At 41.3% G+C, this 21950-nt stretch overlaps 1 protein-coding gene across 1 annotated transcript; it reads left to right on the forward strand.

Moving 5' to 3' along the window:
* Positions 1-18635: 18635 nt before the first annotated feature.
* LOC110702279 (glutathione S-transferase T1-like) lies at positions 18636-21001 on the forward strand. The gene is made up of 7 exons (XM_021879982.1): positions 18636-18913; positions 19060-19133; positions 19297-19357; positions 19489-19539; positions 19914-19993; positions 20482-20594; positions 20849-21001. The coding sequence occupies exons 1-7, from the start codon at positions 18846-18848 to the stop codon at positions 20999-21001; spliced, it is 600 nt and encodes a 199-aa protein (XP_021735674.1). The 5' UTR covers positions 18636-18845.
* The last annotated feature ends 949 nt before the right edge of the window (positions 21002-21950 follow it).

A 21950-nucleotide genomic window follows, 5' to 3' on the forward strand; every position in this document is an offset into this window, starting at 1 on the left:
TTACCTTTTGCTTCTGCTTCCTGTACACACTTTGTTCCAATTTCCCTTTCCTCTTCCTAGACTTCAACTTCATGTACTCCATCATCAGATTCTCCATAAAATCACCACTACTTGCTGACTGTCCTTCTTCATCACAGTAATCATCTTCCTCCATAACTTCATCATCTTCATCCTCAACTTGATAGTCCTCATCATCATCACTTACTTCCTGCCTTTCTTTACCTTTCACTTTCCTATCAACCACCTGGGATTTATTAACAGCCTTTACACCACCACCCTTTACACCACCACCCTTACGCGCACCACTCTTTACAGCAGCAGAATTACACTTTGAAGGACCCTTGACAACAGACAACACCACAATTTTAGAAGATCAAAACAAACAACCTTTCACATATGACATAATTAAAATGATACACAGATAAACAACTCACCAATCCCTTCTTCCAGCCGATTGCTCTCACTACTGACTTCCTCATCCCTTTATTCCTCTTTCTATCATATAAAAAAGTCCCAAAACATGTAAAACAAAACAAATTTAACACTAAATACAGAGACAAATTTTGCTCAAATTTTGCTCACATGCTTTAATCAAATACACATACATACCCAAAATTCAACCACTTTTACACAATAAACCTCTCACATACATAAATCAAACCTTTTAAACAATTCTATTCTACAAGTTCAACCATTTTAAAAATAGCCAGAATACATAACCACCCACATTTTGAACTTCAAACCTCTACATATTCGACCTTTTTTACATACACACAAAAATAAACACCAAATATCGAACTATTCAATTCTTCAAATTCAACCCTTTTAAACTACCATATTCATACCCAAATTACAACTTCTAACCTCTTCAAATTCGACCTTATACTCCTGATATTCGACCTTATTATAACACCTAATACAAGAGGATAACAAATACCCAAAAATCAAACTTCAATAAATTGCGATTACGATTACAAAACACACATTCATAAACAATTAAGCCTAATTCAAGAGGATAACAATTACCTTATACTGAACCCTAATCTTCGCCATTAACATGGTAGTTTAATTGAACCCAATAAAAATTAAACATGCACAATTCAATTGAACCCATAAATTGAACTAACCTTGATTAACACAAAATAAGGCTTCAAACACAACGACTCGCAGACTCTGGGGAACTCGATACAACGCCGACCAAGATACAACGCCGAACAACTTCAACCACCACGCATAAAATAAAATCGCCTTCAAATAATTATTTTTTAACTTATTTGTGGAATAGAAGTTTCGAAAATCTCAATTTAACACAACTATGGGTGAAGAAGACGAAACAAAAAACAACATTGAAATGAGGAGAGAGAAAGAGAAGGGGAAAACCAAAAAACTAATTTGAAATGAGGAGAGAGAGGAAGGAGGACAGAGATGAGATCGAGACAAACAAGACAATAAAAAATTAAAATAGTACAAAACGGGAAATCGAGTTGCAGAACGGGGCTGCTGAGTCAAAATTTTCAAATTCCAAGCGAATTGACAAATTTACCCTTTGATATGTATTTGCACGTCAGACCTCCCTTTGGAAGCCCTCATTTATTTGTAAGGATGGTATCCCACGTTGTCTATTTATTGGTTTCTTGTTGACCCCACTAAATTGGCCCATTGCTACTTATTAGTATTTGAGGCCTTCCAAAGGGAGGTTTGATAGGTACCTGGACATACATATCAAGGGGCATAAGAGACATTTCACATGAAATTTACCCATTTATCTCCTCCTTTCTCTCACCCCCATGTGCTGAATTTAAGTGTACCACTGGGTGATTAATAGTATCACTAGATGATCATATAGTATCATTGAACATTCAGTGGTACTATATATTCATTCAATGGTACTGTATATTCATTTAGTGGTACTAACTACGTGTAGAAATAGAATCACTACATAGTCAATGATATTATATAAGCTTTCAGTGGTACATTTAAAACTGGTCCCACATGCCCATCTCTCTCCTCCTTTTCTCCCACCCCCATGTGCTTTACAATACTTTTCAATATTTTAATGTTTGATATGTATTTGCACATACATATCAAACCTACATTAGTACTTCCTCGTATTAGAAGTACCACCAATATTTATTGGTTCCTATACAAGGGCATAATAGATTCCCTGGACAAAAAGTTAAAAGACATTCCATTTTGATCAATAATCTCAATCACATAAATGATGGTCATGATAATTGTAAGAGACATAATCAAGGAAAATGAGGGAGAGTAGAAAAGGACAACATGTGTGAAAAATAACAAAAGATAGAGTTAGATCTGATTATTGGGCGGGTTAGATCAAATATGTGTGGGTCATTAACTAACAAATCATCTTGTAGAGGGCCAAATGATGGTCATGTCAATGCGGATTGCAAGAAGCTAGATTTTTGAAGGGCTAGTAAATAAGCAAGGAAAAAGACAGGAGGATAATGAGAAAATTTATTGCGATCTAAATTTTAAATCAAATGAGTACATATAATATCTAATAAAAACCCTTTACATCAAACTCAACCTTACATGGATATATCCATTGGTATATTTGTCCAATAACAAACCACCACTAAATAGAGTGTTTATAAGGTTTATCCGATTATGTACTTGGTAAGTGGAATTTAAGCAAGAAGAATTTTGTCAAAATAATAGGGAAAAAAAAGTGTGACTAATAGATAAAATATTAAGTGTAACTGATCATAAAGATTTGCCACGGTAATAAGAAAGATATAGATAAGGTGTTATATAACTTCACTTTTTCGCTTTTAAAGAACTTGCCTTTTACAATTTATGGCATAATAAAAAGCTACAAAAAAAATATGATGTATTGTATAAGAGCACTATCAGCACAGGAAAAAAAAAATCCATCTTCACTCTCTCTTTAACTTTCCCTCTCCTCCACATGAGATTTTTAAACAAAGAATTTTTTTCATCCCACCAACAACAAACCAAAAAATTATTGTATGTTATTTTTTTTGTGGGCCGCACACAAAATGTTAGTTAGGCCATAAATTATGATGAAAGTCGAGAAAGTTTTCTCCAAGAGATAAAATTTCCAATTTTTTTAGACTTTTTTTGAGAAATTTTGTTCGTGGTGGGGTACTTTTTTTTGGGGGGGGGGGGTGATTTTAGAGGAGAATTTTATCTCTGCTGTAAGTGCTCTAAGGACTTCTAAGATTCATACTAACTAGTTATGTAACGAGTCATCTATGACGAAAACTTAAACAAAAGCCCAACACAAGGTCTAAAATCATTTAACAATATATTTTGTCATGTCATGCTTGTGTTGATAAATAGGGGTGTAAATGAGCCGATACGTTCATGAAATACCCGTGAACAAACTCGGTCAAAGCTCGGTCAAGACTCGTTTATTAAGTAACAAACAAGCTTGAACAAAAATTTTAAGCACGTCAGATAAATGAACAAAGCTCGAACAACATTATGTTCGACTCGAAAATGCTTGTGAACAACTCGTTTATGCATATTCATAAGTTTGTTCACGCTCGATTATAACTCGGTCAAAACTTGCTCAAGCTCAAAAAATATCTATTATATTAAAACTACTTTTTTTTTTTTGAAAGAAATATTAAAAACTACTTTAGTATATTTATATATCTTTATTTACTTATACTTATTTGTAAAATTGCAAATTATTACATCTTATATAGGCATGAAAACTTTGGATTACCTTTTTACCATAGAAAGAATGGAAACTTCTCATATAAAATTAAGTAGATGCATTAAAATTTATAAGTTTAACGATAAAACTTGGCTCGCTTATTGAATAAAGCTCGTTGAAGCTTGACCTTAAGCTCGAAACACAAACGAGCATGTTCGCGAACAAAGCTCGAACATGTCAAATCCTTAGCAAGCCAAGCTCGAACAAGATTTTTGAAAGATCGTTCAAGCTCGAAATAGCTCGAACACTAATTTTTCTTACCAAGCTTTGTTCGAATAGACTAAAACTCGGCTCGACTCGGATCGTTTGCAGCCCTATTGATAAACTAGTAAATTAACATGTTTTGTTATGCCAGATCTTGTTATCTCATCCCTAATTATGTGCTTCTTCAAAAATAATGTGACCCACAACTAGAGAAGTATAATAATGTATTGTGTTGTACTTTTTCGTGCTGGGCCAAGTTGTGGCACTGGCCAACCCGACCCACTTCCACATTTACCTTTGCACTGCAAGCCCAGGCAATGTCTTCTTAACTTTTGCATTGCATATAGGGGTGAGCATGGGACGGGTACCCGTACCATTAGTACTAACGGTTCGGCTACCCGATAACCAATATCACTAAAAGTGATATCCATAACCCAAACCGATAAGTTCGGGTACCCAGATTTTCGAAACGGTTATCGAGTACCCAATAAAGTATCCAATAGTGATAATAAAACTTAAAAAATTAGTTATTATGATATTTTTTAACACTAATTAATAACAATACCACATGATCTTGACCAAATTATTAATAACATTACTAATTATTGATATTATATAGTGATTACGAAGTAATGTAAGAGTTTAAATATTGAAAAGATAGATTTAAGTAGGAAAAAAAAACAAAATAATTGCTTATCGGAACGGAACGGGAAACCGTTAATTTTAAAATGATACCCAAAAACCATACCCGATAACAAATTATCAGAATGGGTACCCGAACCGTTATGGTTATCGGATCGGGTACCCTAATTTTCAGAACGATAACGAAACGGGTTTTCGGGTTTTCAGTTTTTCGGGTAGTTTTGCTCAGCCCTAATTGCATAGCATCGCATAGCATTATTGACTAGTGATTTAAGCATCATAATCAGGCAATCGATCAGCCAACTTTGATTTCAGATGTCTAACTTTTCAAACAATGAGAGTTATGAATCCTTTCTCTATTAGGCCAATCCCACTAACCCACTCTATAGTTACCAAAGGGGTCCAATATTGCCTAGCCAACTAGCCAATGAAACTCTAATCTCCACCTTTCGGCTTTGTAGAACTAATAGCAGGATTCAGTTCAGCTCCAATCAATTAAGCTCAATTCAGTTCAGTCCAGCTCCAATCAGTTCAGTACAGTTCCTAATTTCCTTCTCTTATAAAGTATTCATTTCAATTTATTTTAGCTCTAATCAGTTCAGTTCAGTAAATCAGAACATGCCCTAACTCATCAATGTTTATGACGCCTCCTCTCCACCATTCTCACCACAAAACATACTTTGATCCCTAGCTAGTCTCCCTAAGAAAGTGGAAAGCGATGACACTAATCACAAGAGTTTCGGTAAAATTCTACCTGTAAATGTAAAAGTACTTGTAGTTATATGTAGGGGTGTTCAAATCCGGGTATCCGGAGTTTCGGGTACTTCTTAATTTTTCCCATGTCCCGACCCGAACCCGGGTGCCCGAATTATTCGGGTCGGACATAGGGTACCCGGATCTTTTTTTTTTTTTTTTTCCTGAGACTTCATCATACTGTTTCTTTTGTTTCTTCTTCTTTATACCGCCAGTCTTCACATCCAAGGCTTTTCCTTTTAGTTTCAGCTTACTACCGATAACATTGTCATATGTTAACATCTTATCAAGCAAAGGAGTGAGTTAAATTTCTGGAAAAGTTTGAAGATGCCCCAAATCTTTCTTCCTCGATATTCTTATTTGATCCTCAATTCCACAATTTGGGTGGGTTCGTCGGTGTTTTTGCCGTCAATTTCGTCGGGTTCGTAGTCGGAGTCTGAATCTTATGAGTTTGAGTCATCTTCGTTAGCGGATTCATCTGGGTCATCTTCTTGTTGTTCTTTTTTATGTTGTTGTCGAGGGGGTTGGTCAATTAGGGGAGTTTGGTTGTTGTCAGACATTGTTGTTGAAAAATGGGGATGAAGAAAGATAAGGTGAAGTGTGGAGAAGAAATGGACATAGAAATTACTTAGGAGGGAACGAAGAGAGAGAGAGAGAGAGAGATGAACAGCAAGAGAGGAGAGAGAGAGATAGGAATATGGAATAGTGAGCGGCGGACAGAGATAGAGGAAGATTACCCTAATTTCCAAACTGGGTTGGGCTTACTGCCTTACCTGCCTTATACTAGCGATTTTTTTTTTAATTTTAATTTCGGGTATTCGGGTACCCGATATTGAAAATAAGCGCCCCATGTCCCGACCCGGATAGAAGGCAATTTTCCCGGGTCGGGTACCCGACCCGAAAAACAGTTTTTTCTCCTAAATTTTCCGTCGGGTATTTACCGGGTCATCGGAAAATCGGGTCGGGACAATCGGGTCGGGATTTTTTGAACACCCCTAGTTATATGTACCTTAGTTATCTAATTACCTTGAACAACGTACATGTCTAAATTAAATTATAATGGTCACATCCATTTTTTTTATACTTTATCCGTGTTTAAATAAATAAAACGTTTTGACTTTTACGGACTTTTAGGAAAATTAGTTGAATTTATTAAAATTTTTTTATACTTTATCCGTGTTTTGGGGTTTTCTGATGTCCTACGGGAGAGCTACAATTCCGAGACTGGAACCGGACGCCTGTACCTGCAAAATAACGGAGACTCCTGAGAGCTCCGCCTCCAACGGTCAAGTTAGTACCTGATTAAGGAGTAATTAATACAGAAATTAAAGTAATAAGGTCTCTCTAGGTGAGAGTATTTAATGTAGGTAATCTGCTTTGCTAGCGAGATCAGCCGGTTATTAGTGTGTTCCGTAATGTTTCTCCTCCGTTCCGTTAATTATTCGGTCCCTTGATTAATGAGGATTAATCGAGTATTTATAGCCTTGGGAAGCGTGCAACTCTCTAGGTTTAAGGTAAACCTAGGGCCGATCGGGCTTCTAGACTGAAATGGGCCTTGATGGCCGGTTGTCCCATTTGGCATGGGTGGACACGTGGCGTGTCTTAAGTGGTCCGTGGAGGACGCGTGGCGGAACCTGGTTGGTCCACTTGTCAAACGGCGCTTGGTGGATAAAAATCCCCTAATCATTTGCCCCTCACAGGTGGCACGCGACTGGTCACGTGTCGCCTGTGACAGGCGTCGCACGGTGACAGGCGACGGCCCGTTACAGGTGTCACCTTGCAGACGGCCGGGAGACTCTCCCGCCCAAATTTGAATTCGGAAGCGACCCTTCGCCTTCTCATTTTGCCTATAAAAGGAAGTGCTGACTTCGGTCATTTTCACATTTGAGAATTTTTGCGAGAACATTCGGACCCCTGAACTTGCTCTGACATTTTCGGACTTTTTCTGCCTACCGCCTGTTCTGACAAGCCGACTGACCCGAACTTTCAGGACTTCATCAACTGTCATCCGTTCAGGTAACTCAGTTCTCTTACTCTTAATTTTCTTTTTATTTTTTTGAAATGGCACCATGGAAGCACACGACACGCCCTAAGTTAGTGATCAGCCGGTCACCGGGGACGGCTGAATCTAGGACTAGGAGTGCCGTCTGCCCTTTTCTGGACCCATCTTTGCCCTTTATACAAAGTCCGACTGAATCTGTGTCTATGCAGAACGTGATGGCCAGAACAAAAAAGACTGCTAGAATATCAAACTCAGACGGCTCCTCCCAAAGGGTACTCCTTAGCGAAACATCTGACCAGGCGCCAGATGTGGAACGAGGCGACTGTCAAGCTGACAGTTCTGAGAGAGGGACCAAGGTGTTCCCTTCTCATCTAACCGTGGACATGTCCAATTTACCTTCTGCTCCTTCTAAGGGAGAGGAGGCGGGCCCCTCTAGGAGAGGGGAGGAGTCGTCCTCTTCGGACTCGTCAGGGGACGAGTCCGATTCCAGCTCTTCTGACCATAGTTCTTCTAACCATAGTTCTTCTGACTCAGAAGAAAAACATAACCGCCTACAAGAGGCGAGAAGTTCCCATGCAGTGGAGAAGGGGGATAATTGGGCAGAGCCGTCCGCCTCTTACAGAGAGGAAAACACCCCCTACTACTGCAGGGTGCCCCGGGGCCGGATCGCAACCATGCGAGACAACGTGGCGAGCTTTATTGCTAACCACAAAATGGGCCCGGAGTATTTACTGTTTGTGCCGGATCCAGAAGATACTGTCGTCTGGCCGGCTGGTACCAGCTATGGTGACGGCTGTTTTGGCTGCTATGTGGCGGCCATCAAAGCTGGTCTGCGCTTCCCATTACATCCGGCTGTTCAGCGGATTTTAGATGGGTATGATCTGGGGTTATGGCAGTTAGCCCCCAACTCTTGGGTAAACGTACTCGGCTATGTGGCCGGGTGCGAACTGAACGGGGTGGAGCCAAGTTTTGAGGCTTTCGCCCACATGAACTATCTCAGCCGGACCCCTAAGTCGGGAGGTACCGGCTGGTATCAACTAACAAGCCACAGGGGTTACCTCATGACGAGAGGTAAGGCAAACAAATGGAAGGATTGGCGGAACACCTTCCTTATTATCGAGAGTTCAGACACGGAGCTGAACAAACGTTTTAACAAGTGGAACAGGGATCCGCCTCTTCTTGCAGGCGGCCGCAGCATGCCGCCTGTTCCCCCAAAGGCTAAAAGAGAGATCCTAGACAAAGGACTCTTCAAAGTAGAGACTAGGGTGAACTCTACTTCAGGGGTACGAGAGCAAGTACCCCTACACTGCGTCCCGAGCTTCAAGTGGCTCTATGATGAGTACTTCTTGGCCGCCTGTGGCCTCGGCAGTCGGTGCTCTAGAGGTAGCCGGCCTGACGAATACTCTGTTTTCTCACGCCTTGTTTACTTGGGATTTTTACTAACTTTGCTGTTTATTTCTTTCAGCCGACGCCATGAGTAAAATAACAGCATCTAAGACTGCGGCGGCCATGCTGCGGGTTTCGCTAATGAAGCAGTCGTACGCCGACTCCCCCAGCAAGGAGGCACCCTTGGTAAGCTTTGAAAACTCTTCCCCTTTAAGTTGTATTATGCATATACTAACTCTTTTTGTTTTCAGTCTGGCACTCCAAGGGCTTCTTCCTCGCAACAGCCGGACCCCAAGGCCCGGAGAACGACTGTTGCAAGCTCTCCTGGGTCTTCCAGGAAAACGGTGGCGGCTGAGAAGCAGCCGGCCACTTCTTCAAAAACCCAGGCGGGGCCGCCTAGATGTATGGACACTTGCTTGTAAAAACTCACTCTTGCTTCCTTCTTGATTAGGTCTAACTTGTTTTTCCTTTTGCTTAATGCAGCCGGCCCCCAGGGACTTGACTTGGTTGAGATAGCCAAGTCAATGGTTAAAGTAGTTCCTCCCTCTGACAGGGAGGCGGTCAAGGGTGCCGGCACCCTTGACCTCGATGGAATTTCGGGGATCCTAGCTGAGGTATACCCTTTTGAAGTCCCAGGACGCCTGTTAACCCTTATGATTGGAAACTGACGCCTGTTTTTCTTTGTACTTAGGCCCTGCTCCGAGTCAACAGCCTTCGCAAGCCGATTGATCGGAAAAACAAAGAGGTAAAGGCCGCAAAGGCTATGGCCGCCTCCAGCTGTGATAAAGCAATGTTTCAAATTGCCCAAAATGAAGTACTGACCATTGATCTTCTTTATTATCAGGCGCAGGCGACCGCCGCTGTTCGGGCTCAGCTAGAGGCGGCCCAAAAGAAGGTTGACGAGCTGGAGGGGACCGTCACCAAATTTAAAGCCGAGCTGAAACCCCTTCGCCAGAAAATGCACTCTTACGAAGCCATGGAGAAATCTTTGGCTAACGTAAAAGAACGCCTGGTGAACCAGGAGAAGAGTCTTACCCAAGAGCTCTCGGACAAGGCCGAGCAAGAAAAACAAGAGCTCGTCCGGGAGATGGTGGAAGACTCCGCCCAAATCCAACGCATGACCTGGGAACGACTGTTCCCCAGTGCCGACTTTGCCTCATGGGAAAGAACGTACCGCCAGTGTTCGGAAATATATAATCAACAGATCCTGGCGGCTGCTGAAGAAGAGGCGATGGACGTTGCGTTGGAGGAGGAAGAGCCTGTTGTGGCGCTTGTGCCACTTGGGGGAAAGGCATCAAAAGATGATGCAGCGAAGGCCGAGTCCAGCAAGAAGAGTGCTGACCAGGCGGCTGCTGCTGATACTGAACTGCCCCCTTCTTAAGCTTTAAGTATATTTTTTCTTTTCACGGCCTGCGTGCCGTTTGCTTTGTAATTACCCGGCCAGGGGGCCGGGGTTTTGAATATTCTGCTGGTCTTTTATGGCCGGCTCATTTTAATCAAATTTTTTGTTTTTGTTCAAATTTGTCTAAGTATTTGAAATTTGCTCACTAGACAGACTGTTGTGTATGGCCGAACGTTAAGACAGGTACAAATAGTAAGTATGCCGCCTATGCCCCTGGACGACTGGTTGTCTGTTTCCAGGATAGATGATCAGTCGGCCATTTAATCAATCGGTATTCGAACTCTTTATTCAATTTGACCAAGTAAATAGAATTACCAAGTAGCCAAGGAATTTAAGTAGGAAAACAAGCGGCGGGTACCGGTTGTTTCCCTTTATTGCCAATGTTGGCCTCTAATTTGTTATTTGTTAACCTAGCAAGAGTATTGGTTGAGAGCCTTTGTTTATTAAAAACAAGTGGACGACTCGTACCTTTTAGGCTCAGTACTAAGTTTGAGTGACTATTAAGTTAACATAGGAGTTACTTAGTCTTCGTCGCAATCTTGATTGAGTAGTAAAGGTATCAGGCGGCGTAGGCCGGCTAGACCCCTTGATTTACCAATGTTTGTTGGCTATTTACTCAATAGGTTATCCAGTAGGAATAGGGGTTCGAGTGCCCTTGTTTGTATAAAACAGGCGGACGACTCAAACTTTTTAGGTTCCATACCAAATTTGAAGGAGTGACTATGAGTTAACTTTGGAGTTACTCAGTCTCCGTCACTTTTGTTTGAGAAGTAGAGGTACCAGGCGGCGTAGACCGGCTAGACCCCTTGATTCGCCAATGTTTGTTGGCTATTAACTCAATAGGTACCCCCTGCATTTATCCCAAGTAATACAGGCGGTCATCTGACTCAGATGTCAACTGCTACCACTGGTTTGGTTAGTGATAGAGTTATCCTTGTCTCAAAAACGGCTACGTGGTTGCCCTTTGGGACAGTCGTATAGGTGCCGTGTAATTATTTTATAGAACAATGTTCCACCCAAAAGGGAGCTGCTCTCTGCGACGAATTTCATCCGAATGGATGCCGCCGGACGCCTGCTATAATGTTGGGACAGGTCGGATTAGTTTTTAAAAGTTAGATCAGTTGACTAGGCGCCTGGTCTGATCATTCGGCCAGTGGCCTTGGTATGTTCTTGGTGAACGTATGTGCTAAGTAAAAGAAGGGTAGCCGCCTGTTAGTTACAGGATCGGCCAGGCCCTAAACTTTTTAGCTAAGTATTGTGAGTAAAATACTCGAGGGAGAGTAGCCGACTGTAATGGAACAGACGGCATGCCCCTGTAAAGATAAAGAGTGAAACTCAATGGAGAGTAGCCGACTGTAAAGGTACAGACGGCATGCCCCTCGTAAAGATAAAGAGTGAAACTCAATGGAGAGTAGCCGACTGTAAAGGTACAGACGGCATGCCCCTCGTAATACAAAATTGAATAGTAAGTGCCAACTTTATTAAGTGGCTCTTTACTTTACATCATTCAAAAGAAATATTTCTTAAGGTTATCTACATTCCAAGTTCGAGGCAACGGTTGTCCGTCTGGTGTTTCCAGACGGTAGGTACCGTCCCTGACTTCCGCATAGATTCGGTAGGGTCCTTCCCAGTTGGGAGTTAGTTTGCCAGACTCGTTAGCCCTACCAACTGCTTCCATTTTTCTAAGTACAAAGTCCCCTACTTTGAGTGGACGCCTGTGCACTTTTTTGTTGTATGATCTAGTCATTCTCAGGCGGTAGATTTCATGGCGCAAAACAGCATTGCCCCTCTTTTCAGGAAGTGAGTCTAATGCCAGGCGCATAGCTTCCCAGTTTGCCTCTTCGTCATATAGCATTACTCGAAGAGTCGGCTCGTAGTGTTCTATTGGAAGAACAGCTTCTGCACCATAAGTTAGGAGGAATGGAGTTTCTCCAGTCGCCCCTTTTTCAGTCGTCCTAATGGCCCAAAGAACATGTGGTAGTTCATCTGCCCATAGGCCGCCTGCTCGTTCAATTTTTTTCTTGAGACCGTCTGAGATGATTTTATTAAAGGCTTCTACCTGGCCGTTTGCTTGTGGACGGCCGACAGATGCAAAGTAATGTCCAATTCCTTGGTCTCCCAACCAGCTTTTGAGAACAGGCGTCTCAAATTGGGGACCATTATCAAAAACCATAGACATGGGAACCCCGAACCGAGTGATGACGTTTTTCCAAATGAATGAAATTACATCTTTCGTCTTGATTCCCTTTACAGCCTCCGCCTCTACCCATTTAGTGAAGTAGTCAACGGCAACAAGTATATACCTTCTGCCGCCTGTAGCAGGCGTATATGGACCCAGAATGTCCATGCCCCACTTAGCAAACGGTAGTGGGCTGTGAATGGTAGTGAGGTCAGTAGCCGGACGGTGAATTAATTTGCCAAACCTTTGGCACTTGTCACATTTTTTCACCATCTCCATTGCATCTGCTTCCAAAGTAGGCCAAAAGTAGCCCTGCCGCCTTGCCCTTTGAGCAAGCATCCTACCACCTATATGGGAAGCACAGAAACCAGAGTGAAGATCATCTAGTATCTCTCGTCCCTTTTCAGGAGTAACACACTTTAAGAAGGGTTGAAGGTGCCCCCTCTTGTGCAGTTCCCCCTGTATCATTTCAAAACAGGAGGCTCGTTTTTTCAGTGATGCCGCCTGTTGAGGATCATCCGGCAGTGTACCGTTTGTCAGATATGCCCTGATTGAATCCATCCAGGTTGAGCTTCTGTCTAGAATTCCAATAGGATTTTCCTCGATGCTTCTCTTCTCCATTACTTCCCAAAACACAGTTCGAGGAGTATCGGAGGAGGCGGATGATGCTAATTTCGAGAGTGCATCTGCCTGGTTGTTTTCTGATCTCGGTACTTGGATCAGATGGAAATCCTCAAGGGAGCCGACTGCTTGTCGGACCGCCTGTAAATATTTGATCATGGCCGGATGTGTTGCTTCGTATTCGCCATTGTACTGACTCACTATCAGTTGTGAATCAGAACAGGCGTCTATTTTCCTTGCCCCGGCTGCCTTACACATGCGGATCCCGGCTAGTAAAGCTTCATATTCTGCCTCATTGTTTGAAGCCTGGAAACTGAAGCGTAGAGCATACTCGAACCTGTCGCCCTCTGGAGATTGACATACGACGCCTGCTCCACAACCGTTTGAAGTAGAGCTTCCGTCCACATATACCTTCCAGACTTGGTCTGGAACTTGAGAGTCAGGAGGACGAGTCATCTCTACAATAAAGTCAGCAAAGGCTTGCCCCTTCACTGCTTTTCTAGGCTCGAAAGTAACTTCGAGACTCTGCATTTCTATGGCCCATTTGATCATTCGTCCGGAGGACTCCATGGTGGTAAGGGGCCGTTTGATCGGTTGGTCGGTATACACGACGACTGCATGTGCCAGAAAGTAGGGCTTCAATTTTTTAACAGCCATGAAGAGTGCAAGACCAAATTTCTCCACTAGGGGATACCTCAACTCGGCATTTTTCAGTACGTGACTGACAAAGTAGACCGGAAGTTGACAGCCGTCCCTTTCAGCAAGGAGCACCGCGCTTAACGCATGATCAGAGACGGCCAGGTACATGTAGAGATTTTCTTTGGGCAAAGGGCTGACCAGCCTTGGCAAGGAATGCAAGTGAACCTTTAATTTCTGGAAGGCGGCCTCAGCATCCGGCCCCCATTCAAACCTTGCCTTTTTCTTAATTGCCTGGAAAAAGTATAGGCATTTGTCGCCTGATCGGCTTAGAAATCTTCCCAAGGCCGCCAGACAACCTGTTAACTTCTGAACCTCTCGGACGGTACGAGGCGACTGCATGTCAATGACCGCCTGTACCTTCTCAGGGTTCGCCTCTATTCCTCTCTGGTTGATAAGGAATCCGAGAAATTTCCCAGACTCAACTCCAAATACACATTTCTTGGGATTGAGCATGACATGGTGCCGCCTGAGTGTGGCGAAAGTTTCTCGGAGGTCCGTCAGGTGATCTTTCTGAAGTTTAGTCTTAACAATCATATCATCAATGTATGCCTCGACGTTTCTCCCAATCTGATCAAAGAACACTGTGTTTATCATTCGTTGGAATGTAGCCGGGGCATTCTTAAGACCAAACGGCATGACCGTATAACAGTATAATCCCTGATCAGTGACGAAGGCCGTCTTCTCCTGATCTTTCTTCCACAAAGGAATTTGATGAAAACCAGAATAGGCGTCCATAAAACTCATCAAGGCATGGCCGGCTGTTGAGTCGACCAGGTTATCAATTTTGGGCAGAGGGTAACTGTCTTTGGGGCACGCCTTGTTCAAGTCTGTGTAGTCTACACACATTCGCTAGGTGCCATTCGGCTTTTTAACAAGTACCACATTTGCAACCCAATCTGGGAAGTAACATTGCCGAATGAACCCTGCATCAAGTAATTTTTTGACTTCGGCGGCGGCCGCCTGAGCTCTTTCTTCACCATGGTTCCGCTTCTTTTGCCGTACCGGCTTCTTTTTCGGATCCACAGCGAGTTTGTGTACTGCCAGATCAGGATTAATGCCTGGCATTTCATGGACTTCAAATGCAAAGATGTCCTTGTATTCTTTCAACAGGTTGTGAAAGTCATCACCAAGGTTTCTCAGAGCAGTCGTCCCAACTTTGACTGTTCGGTCAGGGCGGGAGTCGTCTAATATCAGGTCCGTATGCTCACCAGCCGGCTGAGGGCGGAACTCATCCGGCCGGTCCTCTGCCAATGATTGCTATTTTCTTGCCTTTCTGGCGGACTCTGTCTGGGACGCCTTTCTTTTTCTGTCGCCTGTTTCTTGAACAGGCGCACTTTCCTTGACATTGTCAAGGTCTGTTTTTTCTCCACTTGACCCAGTGGCCTTAGCAGTGGGTTTGACATCCGAGAGATAGCACTCTCGGGCCATCCTCTGATCTCCCCTTAGGGAGCCGACTGTTCCATTGTCCCTTTCAAACTTAAGCAGCATAAGTGACGGGATTATAACAGCCTTGGCACTATTCAGGGTTGGGCGACCCAGAATCATGTTGTAGGCAGAGAGTTCCTCTACAACTAGGAATCGGACTACCATGTGTCGTCCTTCCCCTTTTTCGCCCAGGCGGACGGGTAGATCAACTCGTCCCAGTGGGTGGACGACTCCTCCTCCAAACCCTATTAAAGGGTGGGAGGCCGGATGTATGCAGTCCGTCTGATATTTCAGTTTTGACAGACATTTGCTGCTGATGAGATCTGAAGAGCTCCCAGTATCTATGAGGATTCGACCAACTCTCTGGTTGGCCACTTTACATTCAATAACGAGAGGGTCGTCATGCGGCCCCCTTATTCCTCCTAGATCCTCTTCAGTGATGACAATCTCAGGAAATGTATATTTGGACGGTCGTTCTTGGTGAACGGAATTTACATCTAACCGCCTTATATTATCTTTGTTGCCCCTAATAGTGGGGCCGCCTCCTGAGAAGCCGCCTGCAATGGTGTAGACGACTGCATCATCTGTATCGGAACTGTCGGCCTGTTGATTCTTTTTGGCCGACTGCTTTTTTGAGGAAGTATTCCCCGTAGATTTCTTGACATAAGTGTCAAGATCACCTTGATCAGCCAAGCGGTCTAGGTACCGCATGAGACTAATGCAGTCGTTGGTGTGATGACCAATGTCATCATGATAAGCACAGATTTTGTCTTGGTTCCGGTTGCTCGCAGAACCCTTCATGGGGAGCGGTTTCTCAATTGAGAGCCGTCCCTTTATTTCTTTTAGGATAAACTGGTTATCCTTGTTAAACACATACTTTGGGGAGTATGGTTTGAATTCCTTTTTCTTCTTGGCCGGCTGTTTAGAGGAATCAGCCGCCCAGACCCCTTTTCTTTTTTCATCTTTGTTGGACGACTGTTTCTGTCGTCCTTCTCTATTGTCGAACCTCTTCCCGTCCGACTGTTTCATTGTACACAGATCAGTCGCCTGTATATAGGCTTCTGCTTCAATCAAGGCCTCTTGAAGAGTCGCCACCCTTTTTCGAACTAAATCAAATTTGAAGGTAGACCCGTCTTTGAGACCTCTAAAAAAGTCAGTATAAGCTACCTCATCCGGTAACCCTTGAATCTGTATTCTCATCAGGTTGAACCGCCTGATGTAGGAACGAAGCCCCTCCTTTTCACCCTGCTGAATTGTTCCCAAATCAAGGGTCGTTTTCTTCGCAGGGATGTTCATTGCAAAGTTGGAGGCAAATAAGTAAGCAAGCGTCCTGAAACTGTTTACACAACCAGTCGGCAGGTTGCCGAACCATTGCTGTGCAATTCCCTTGAGAGTTGCTGGGAAACACTTGCACCAAGTGGGATCATCCAACCCTTGAAGGTACATCAGGTTGGTGAATGCCATCAGATGGTCTTCCGGGTTAGTAGTGCCATCATAGGCGCCTACTAAAACATTTTTTACTTTGGCCGGCTGAGCGGCTTCAGTAATTTCCTTGGAGAAGGCCGACGGCTGTTCACCAAGTCTAAGCAGCCGTAGCTGCCAGTCCATAGGTTGGACGTTTTTTGCTGCAGGTCCACCAAATGGAGGTGGCTGCATAAAATATTGTTGTTGCGGCACAAATGGCAAATTTGGTACCGCCTGCGCACTATGAAAGCCAGACTGTCGGGAGGTGCCGCCTGACTGACTCTCATGGTACGACTGAGTTGGCCTCATCGAGGCATTTCGCAAACTGTCCTGAAAATTTGAAGTAGAAGCCGACTCTGATAATCGGTCACTCTTCTTCTGCTCTAGCAGGTGCCGAGCATCTGTGAACGTTTGCTTTGACCCGTCCGCCTGAATATGACGAACCGGTTTCCTATTTCCCGTAGGATAACGGAGTTTTGTGAAATCAAGAGCAGACGGCTCCCGCTTCTTAGATTTAGGATGGGGAGTCGCCTCTCGCCCTTGAACTGGCTTCCTCTTCAGTGAAGTGGAAGGTTTTTTGGCCGCCTGCTCTTTGACTGAAGCAGGCGGTTTTTTGTTGATCAACTCTTGGATCTCTCCCTTGAATCCCCTCATGAAGGTCATGAGTTCGTTCCTTGTGATGGGAGCAGACCCATCAGTCGGCTGTTGCCGAGCAAGCGGTGCGCCTGCTGGCTCGCTTCCTGTTTGAAGATACTCCCGTTCCCTTATTTCAGTATGACGGGTACGGCGGGCCCTTAGGGTCCCGTCTGGAGCTGTATGAGTTTCAACTTCAAATTCACTTTCGGTATCATGGTCCGACTGAACTTGAGGGTCGTCTAGGGGACGCCTCTCTTCTGGGGTCGGTACAGACTTGGATGCCATCTCTGAAGTACTCTCCCCACAGACGGCGCCAAATGTTTTGGGGTTTTCTGATGTCCTACGGGAGAGCTACAATTCCGAGACTGGAACCGGACGCCTGTACCTGCAAAATAACGGAGACTCCTGAGAGCTCCGCCTCCAACGGTCAAGTTAGTACCTGATTAAGGAGTAATTAATACAGAAATTAAAGTAATAAGGTCTCTCTAGGTGAGAGTATTTAATGTAGGTAATCTGCTTTGCTAGCGAGATCAGCCGGTTATTAGTGTGTTCCGTAATGTTTCTCCTCCGTTCCGTTAATTATTCGGTCCCTTGATTAATGAGGATTAATCGAGTATTTATAGCCTTGGGAAGCGTGCAACTCTCTAGGTTTAAGGTAAACCTAGGGCCGATCGGGCTTCTAGACTGAAATGGGCCTTGATGGCCGGTTGTCCCATTTGGCATGGGTGGACACGTGGCGTGTCTTAAGTGGTCCGTGGAGGACGCGTGGCGGAACCTGGTTGGTCCACTTGTCAAACGGCGCTTGGTGGATAAAAATCCCCTAATCAATAGGTAGTGGGGATAAGTTTATGAGAGAGAAGAGGGTAAGGGGTTTTGTGGGACCATTAGTTAGTAGAATGTTATAAAAAAATAAAAAGAATATTATTAAAAAAAAGAGAAGTTACTAAAAAAAGAAACGTTTTATTTATTTAAACACGATCGAAAAAGAAAAACATTTCATTTATTTAAATATTGAGGAGTAACTGTTAGGAGTAATAAAGTTAGGGGATATTTTAGTTATTAGGGCAAGTCATGCATTATGCATATTGCTAGCTATAGATAATCATAAAATAATGTACTATGTACTTTGTATATAATAATTAATGGTATGTAATATATGGAATGATTATGACGACAAAATCATATACGTTTAATACTCCAACTTTTCTTTTGACAAATGCTTGACGATTGTCTAATATAGTTAAGTTAGCAATTTGACATGATGACATCTCATGCCCAACGTTACTAGGCTGTTGTTACCTCAAAAACACAAAAGTCAAATTTTAGATTTCTAGCAAAAAAATTTCTTAGAAAATGGCATTAAATTTGACCAAAATTCATTCCTCTCCTTATCAACTTAATCTATTAATCATAATTAAAGAACCAATATGGGTTGGTAACCACTACAATTTTTATAATGATTAGATCATGGTAAGTGAATTAAACTAGCTATGCTAATTCAACGTATTGAGATATGATGAGCTTCACGTTCTATTCCTGCATAATGTTGTTGGCTTCCACGTTTTATGATACATTCATAATCACTTATAACATTTAAAATTAAACACATAAAATAAAGATTAATGATAAACCTAGCTACTACTATGCATTAAACGTTATATTGCAAAACTCAAATATTAGTCCTTAATTTGGAAGAGAAAAAAAAAAAAAGAAAATAAAAGAGATGGCAACTCTCAAGGTTTATGCTGATAGGAGGTCCCAACCAACTCGAGCTATTATACTTTTCTGCAAGTAATAATAAAACTTGTTTTAATGAATAACTGATGTGATTTAGTTCGTTTGTTTAAGCTTATGTCAAAAAAAAAAATCTTAAGCTGGTATTTGACTTAAAGTTTGTTAAATGCTTCCACTAATTGGAATTATTAATTTGTAATTATGGTTAACGATATCGAGTTTGAAGAAGTGGAAACAAGGCTCTTTAGCGATGATCTCCAAACTCCAGAATATCAAGGTGCTTAATTTTTCTAATTACTTGTCTTTAATTTGGTTTCCCTAAGCTAAATTTTCTTTCCGTGTATACTTGTACGTATGACTTATGAGTTATGACATTTGTGCAAACCTCTAAACCAAACACAAAATAGTTGATTTACTAAAATTTATGACCCAACTTTCAGCAATAAATCCTATGAAGAAAGTCCCAGCAATAGCTCATGGAGATTTTACACTCTTTGAGAGGTAATTTAGCTCATCATCATAGTTGTTTTTTTTTTTTTTAAATAATTAGCTTTGAAATTTTTTATAATGCAACTTATTATAGAAGTTGTAGCTAATCAATTGTTTTTTTTGTCACTCTTGCTCGATCGCAGCCATGCCATCCTCATGTACCTTGCTTGCTCTTACCATGTACCTGATCACTGGTAAGCTCATTAATTTCTCTCCCGATTCAAATTTCATCAATTTTGACCTGTTTTTTTTAATACCAATATATGTAATATTCATTTCAGTTTTGTATTTTAATAATACTTCCGTATAAACTATTCATTATTCGTAAAATTAATGACTAAAAACATTTGTCTTAAAATCAAATAATGGAACAATTAAATCGTATGGGGAGCCTATTGATGATGTTGCCTTTTGAAATACGGAATATAAGCTAGCTAGGTAATGATATACCCTAAACCTTTTAGACAAACACTTGGTAATGATAATGGTTTTAATAAATCCGTTTCCAATCCAAAAAACACTATTACCAAACATGCTCGCTCTAAACTTTTAAAATTTGGTCATGTAGGTATCCAGCTGATCTTTGCAAGAGGGCTAAGCTTCAATCCTTGTTGGATTGGCATCACTCCAACTTGCGCTATGGTTCAAGTAATATACAACATGTACACTAGAATTGCCATTTTCTTTTACTAATGAGTAGTATTAAGTAATGTTACAAGTATTGATTTCTCAAAATTAAAACTATTTAGGCCCCGTTCACTTCACCTTATTTTTGCTGAACTGAAATTATTTTTACTGAAACAAAACTATATTTGCTGAACTTTATTTTTTACCGAACTTAAATTAATTTTACTGAACTGAAATTATTTTTATTGATTTTCTATTATAATTCTTCTTTAAGTAAACTGAATTTTACTAAACTGAACTTATTTTTACTGAACTGAAATTATTTTTATTGAACTGAAATTAATTTTAATAAACTGAACTTATTTTTACTGAACTGAAATTTTTTTTACTTAATATTATTTTTCTAAGGAGAAGTGATCAGGGCCTTAACAAGCACATTTTCTAACGCGTAACTTTAATTAATAATCAATATTTTTTACCTTGCTAATATAATTTTGTGGTGTATGCAGTGGGATACTTGGTTAACACAATATTAGCACAATTTTTGGGAAAATTGCCAAACCATGATTGTGCAGCTGATTGTGAAAAAAAATTGGTTGAATCATTTTCCACAATTGAGACAGTATGGCTTAAGGACGATGCCAAGTTCTTGCTAGGCAACGATCAACCCTCCATTGCTGATCTTTCCTTGGCTTCAGAGATAATGCAACTTTATATAATTAAGCAAACTTTGTTAAATTCCTCTCATTGATCAATATTATGCCTCCATATTCATTGTTAATCAAACATGCAATTAAGTTAAAATCAAAGTAAATGTGTAAAGTAGCGCGATTTTAATGGTTTTCTACGACTAACACGTTGTTCTTGTACGTATAGATGTTGCCTGATGAAGAAAGGAATAGGTTGATAGGCCCTTACAAGAAAGTTCAGCAATGGGTTGAGGATGTGAAAGAGGCAACTAACCCTCATTTTGATGAAGTTCACAAGTATTTATTTGATGTTATTGCCACTTTGAAGCAAAAGGCTTAATTTTCAAAAGCATGTCCTATTATTGTGTTAATTTTGTTCACAATTTGATTGATTAAGGAGGTTTTCAGCCTTAATACGTCTCATATTTTTTTTTTTTTTTTTTTTTTTTTTTTTTTTAAATTTCGAGTTTGAGTTGTTCACTTGTTGTATTCTTGCATTTGGAAGTTTCTAGTCGCGTCATGCACTACTAGTAGTGTAATGCAATTATTAAATGATATTTCCTTCGTTCTTTATTACTTGACCCGCTTTGATTTTTACATTATTCACCACCCCTCCTTGACTGTCTTTTGTGAATAATAGGTAAGGAAAAATATATTTATGTATGATCTTTTTGGATTCGTCTCAATAATAACTATCATAATATATAACTTTTATAATTTTTACTTATGGAGAAATTTAAGTTACCGGTCGTTAAAATTTTACATTGACAAGCGTGATAAAAGAAACAGGTCAAGTAAAAAAGAATAGTGGAAGTATGGGGTATTGACTACCGAGTATTTTTTAATTTTAATTTTTAAATTTCTTTCATTTTTAAGTATCTTTATATTTTCTGGCTAAAATGAGTTCATATAATAATTATGGGCATTCCTTAAGCGGTTAAGCCTTACTCCGTATTAAGCCCACTCACACATACTACGGGCATGTTTACATTTACTAAACTGAGCTGAAGTGAACTGAACTAAACTAAACTGAACTGAAGGAACTAAACTAAAATTAAGCTGAAGTAAACAGGTCCTATGTATCGTGTCAAAATTTTTAAAAGTTCTTTTTGAAAAAGAAAGATAAGAAAAGAAAAAAAAACCTATAATTTGAGACCGACACATCTTGTAATTTATAATGCTATTTTATGCACAAGGACAGGGGTGATAATCGAACCCAAGATCTCTTTGAGTCGAAAGGGAAGCTCTAACCACTTGAGCTATTTCTCACTCGCGACTCGTATGGATAT

The sequence above is a fragment of the Chenopodium quinoa genome, unplaced genomic scaffold, assembly GCF_001683475.1.
Source record: "Chenopodium quinoa cultivar QQ74 unplaced genomic scaffold, ASM168347v1, whole genome shotgun sequence".
Classification (NCBI taxonomy): Eukaryota; Viridiplantae; Streptophyta; class Magnoliopsida; order Caryophyllales; family Amaranthaceae; genus Chenopodium; species Chenopodium quinoa.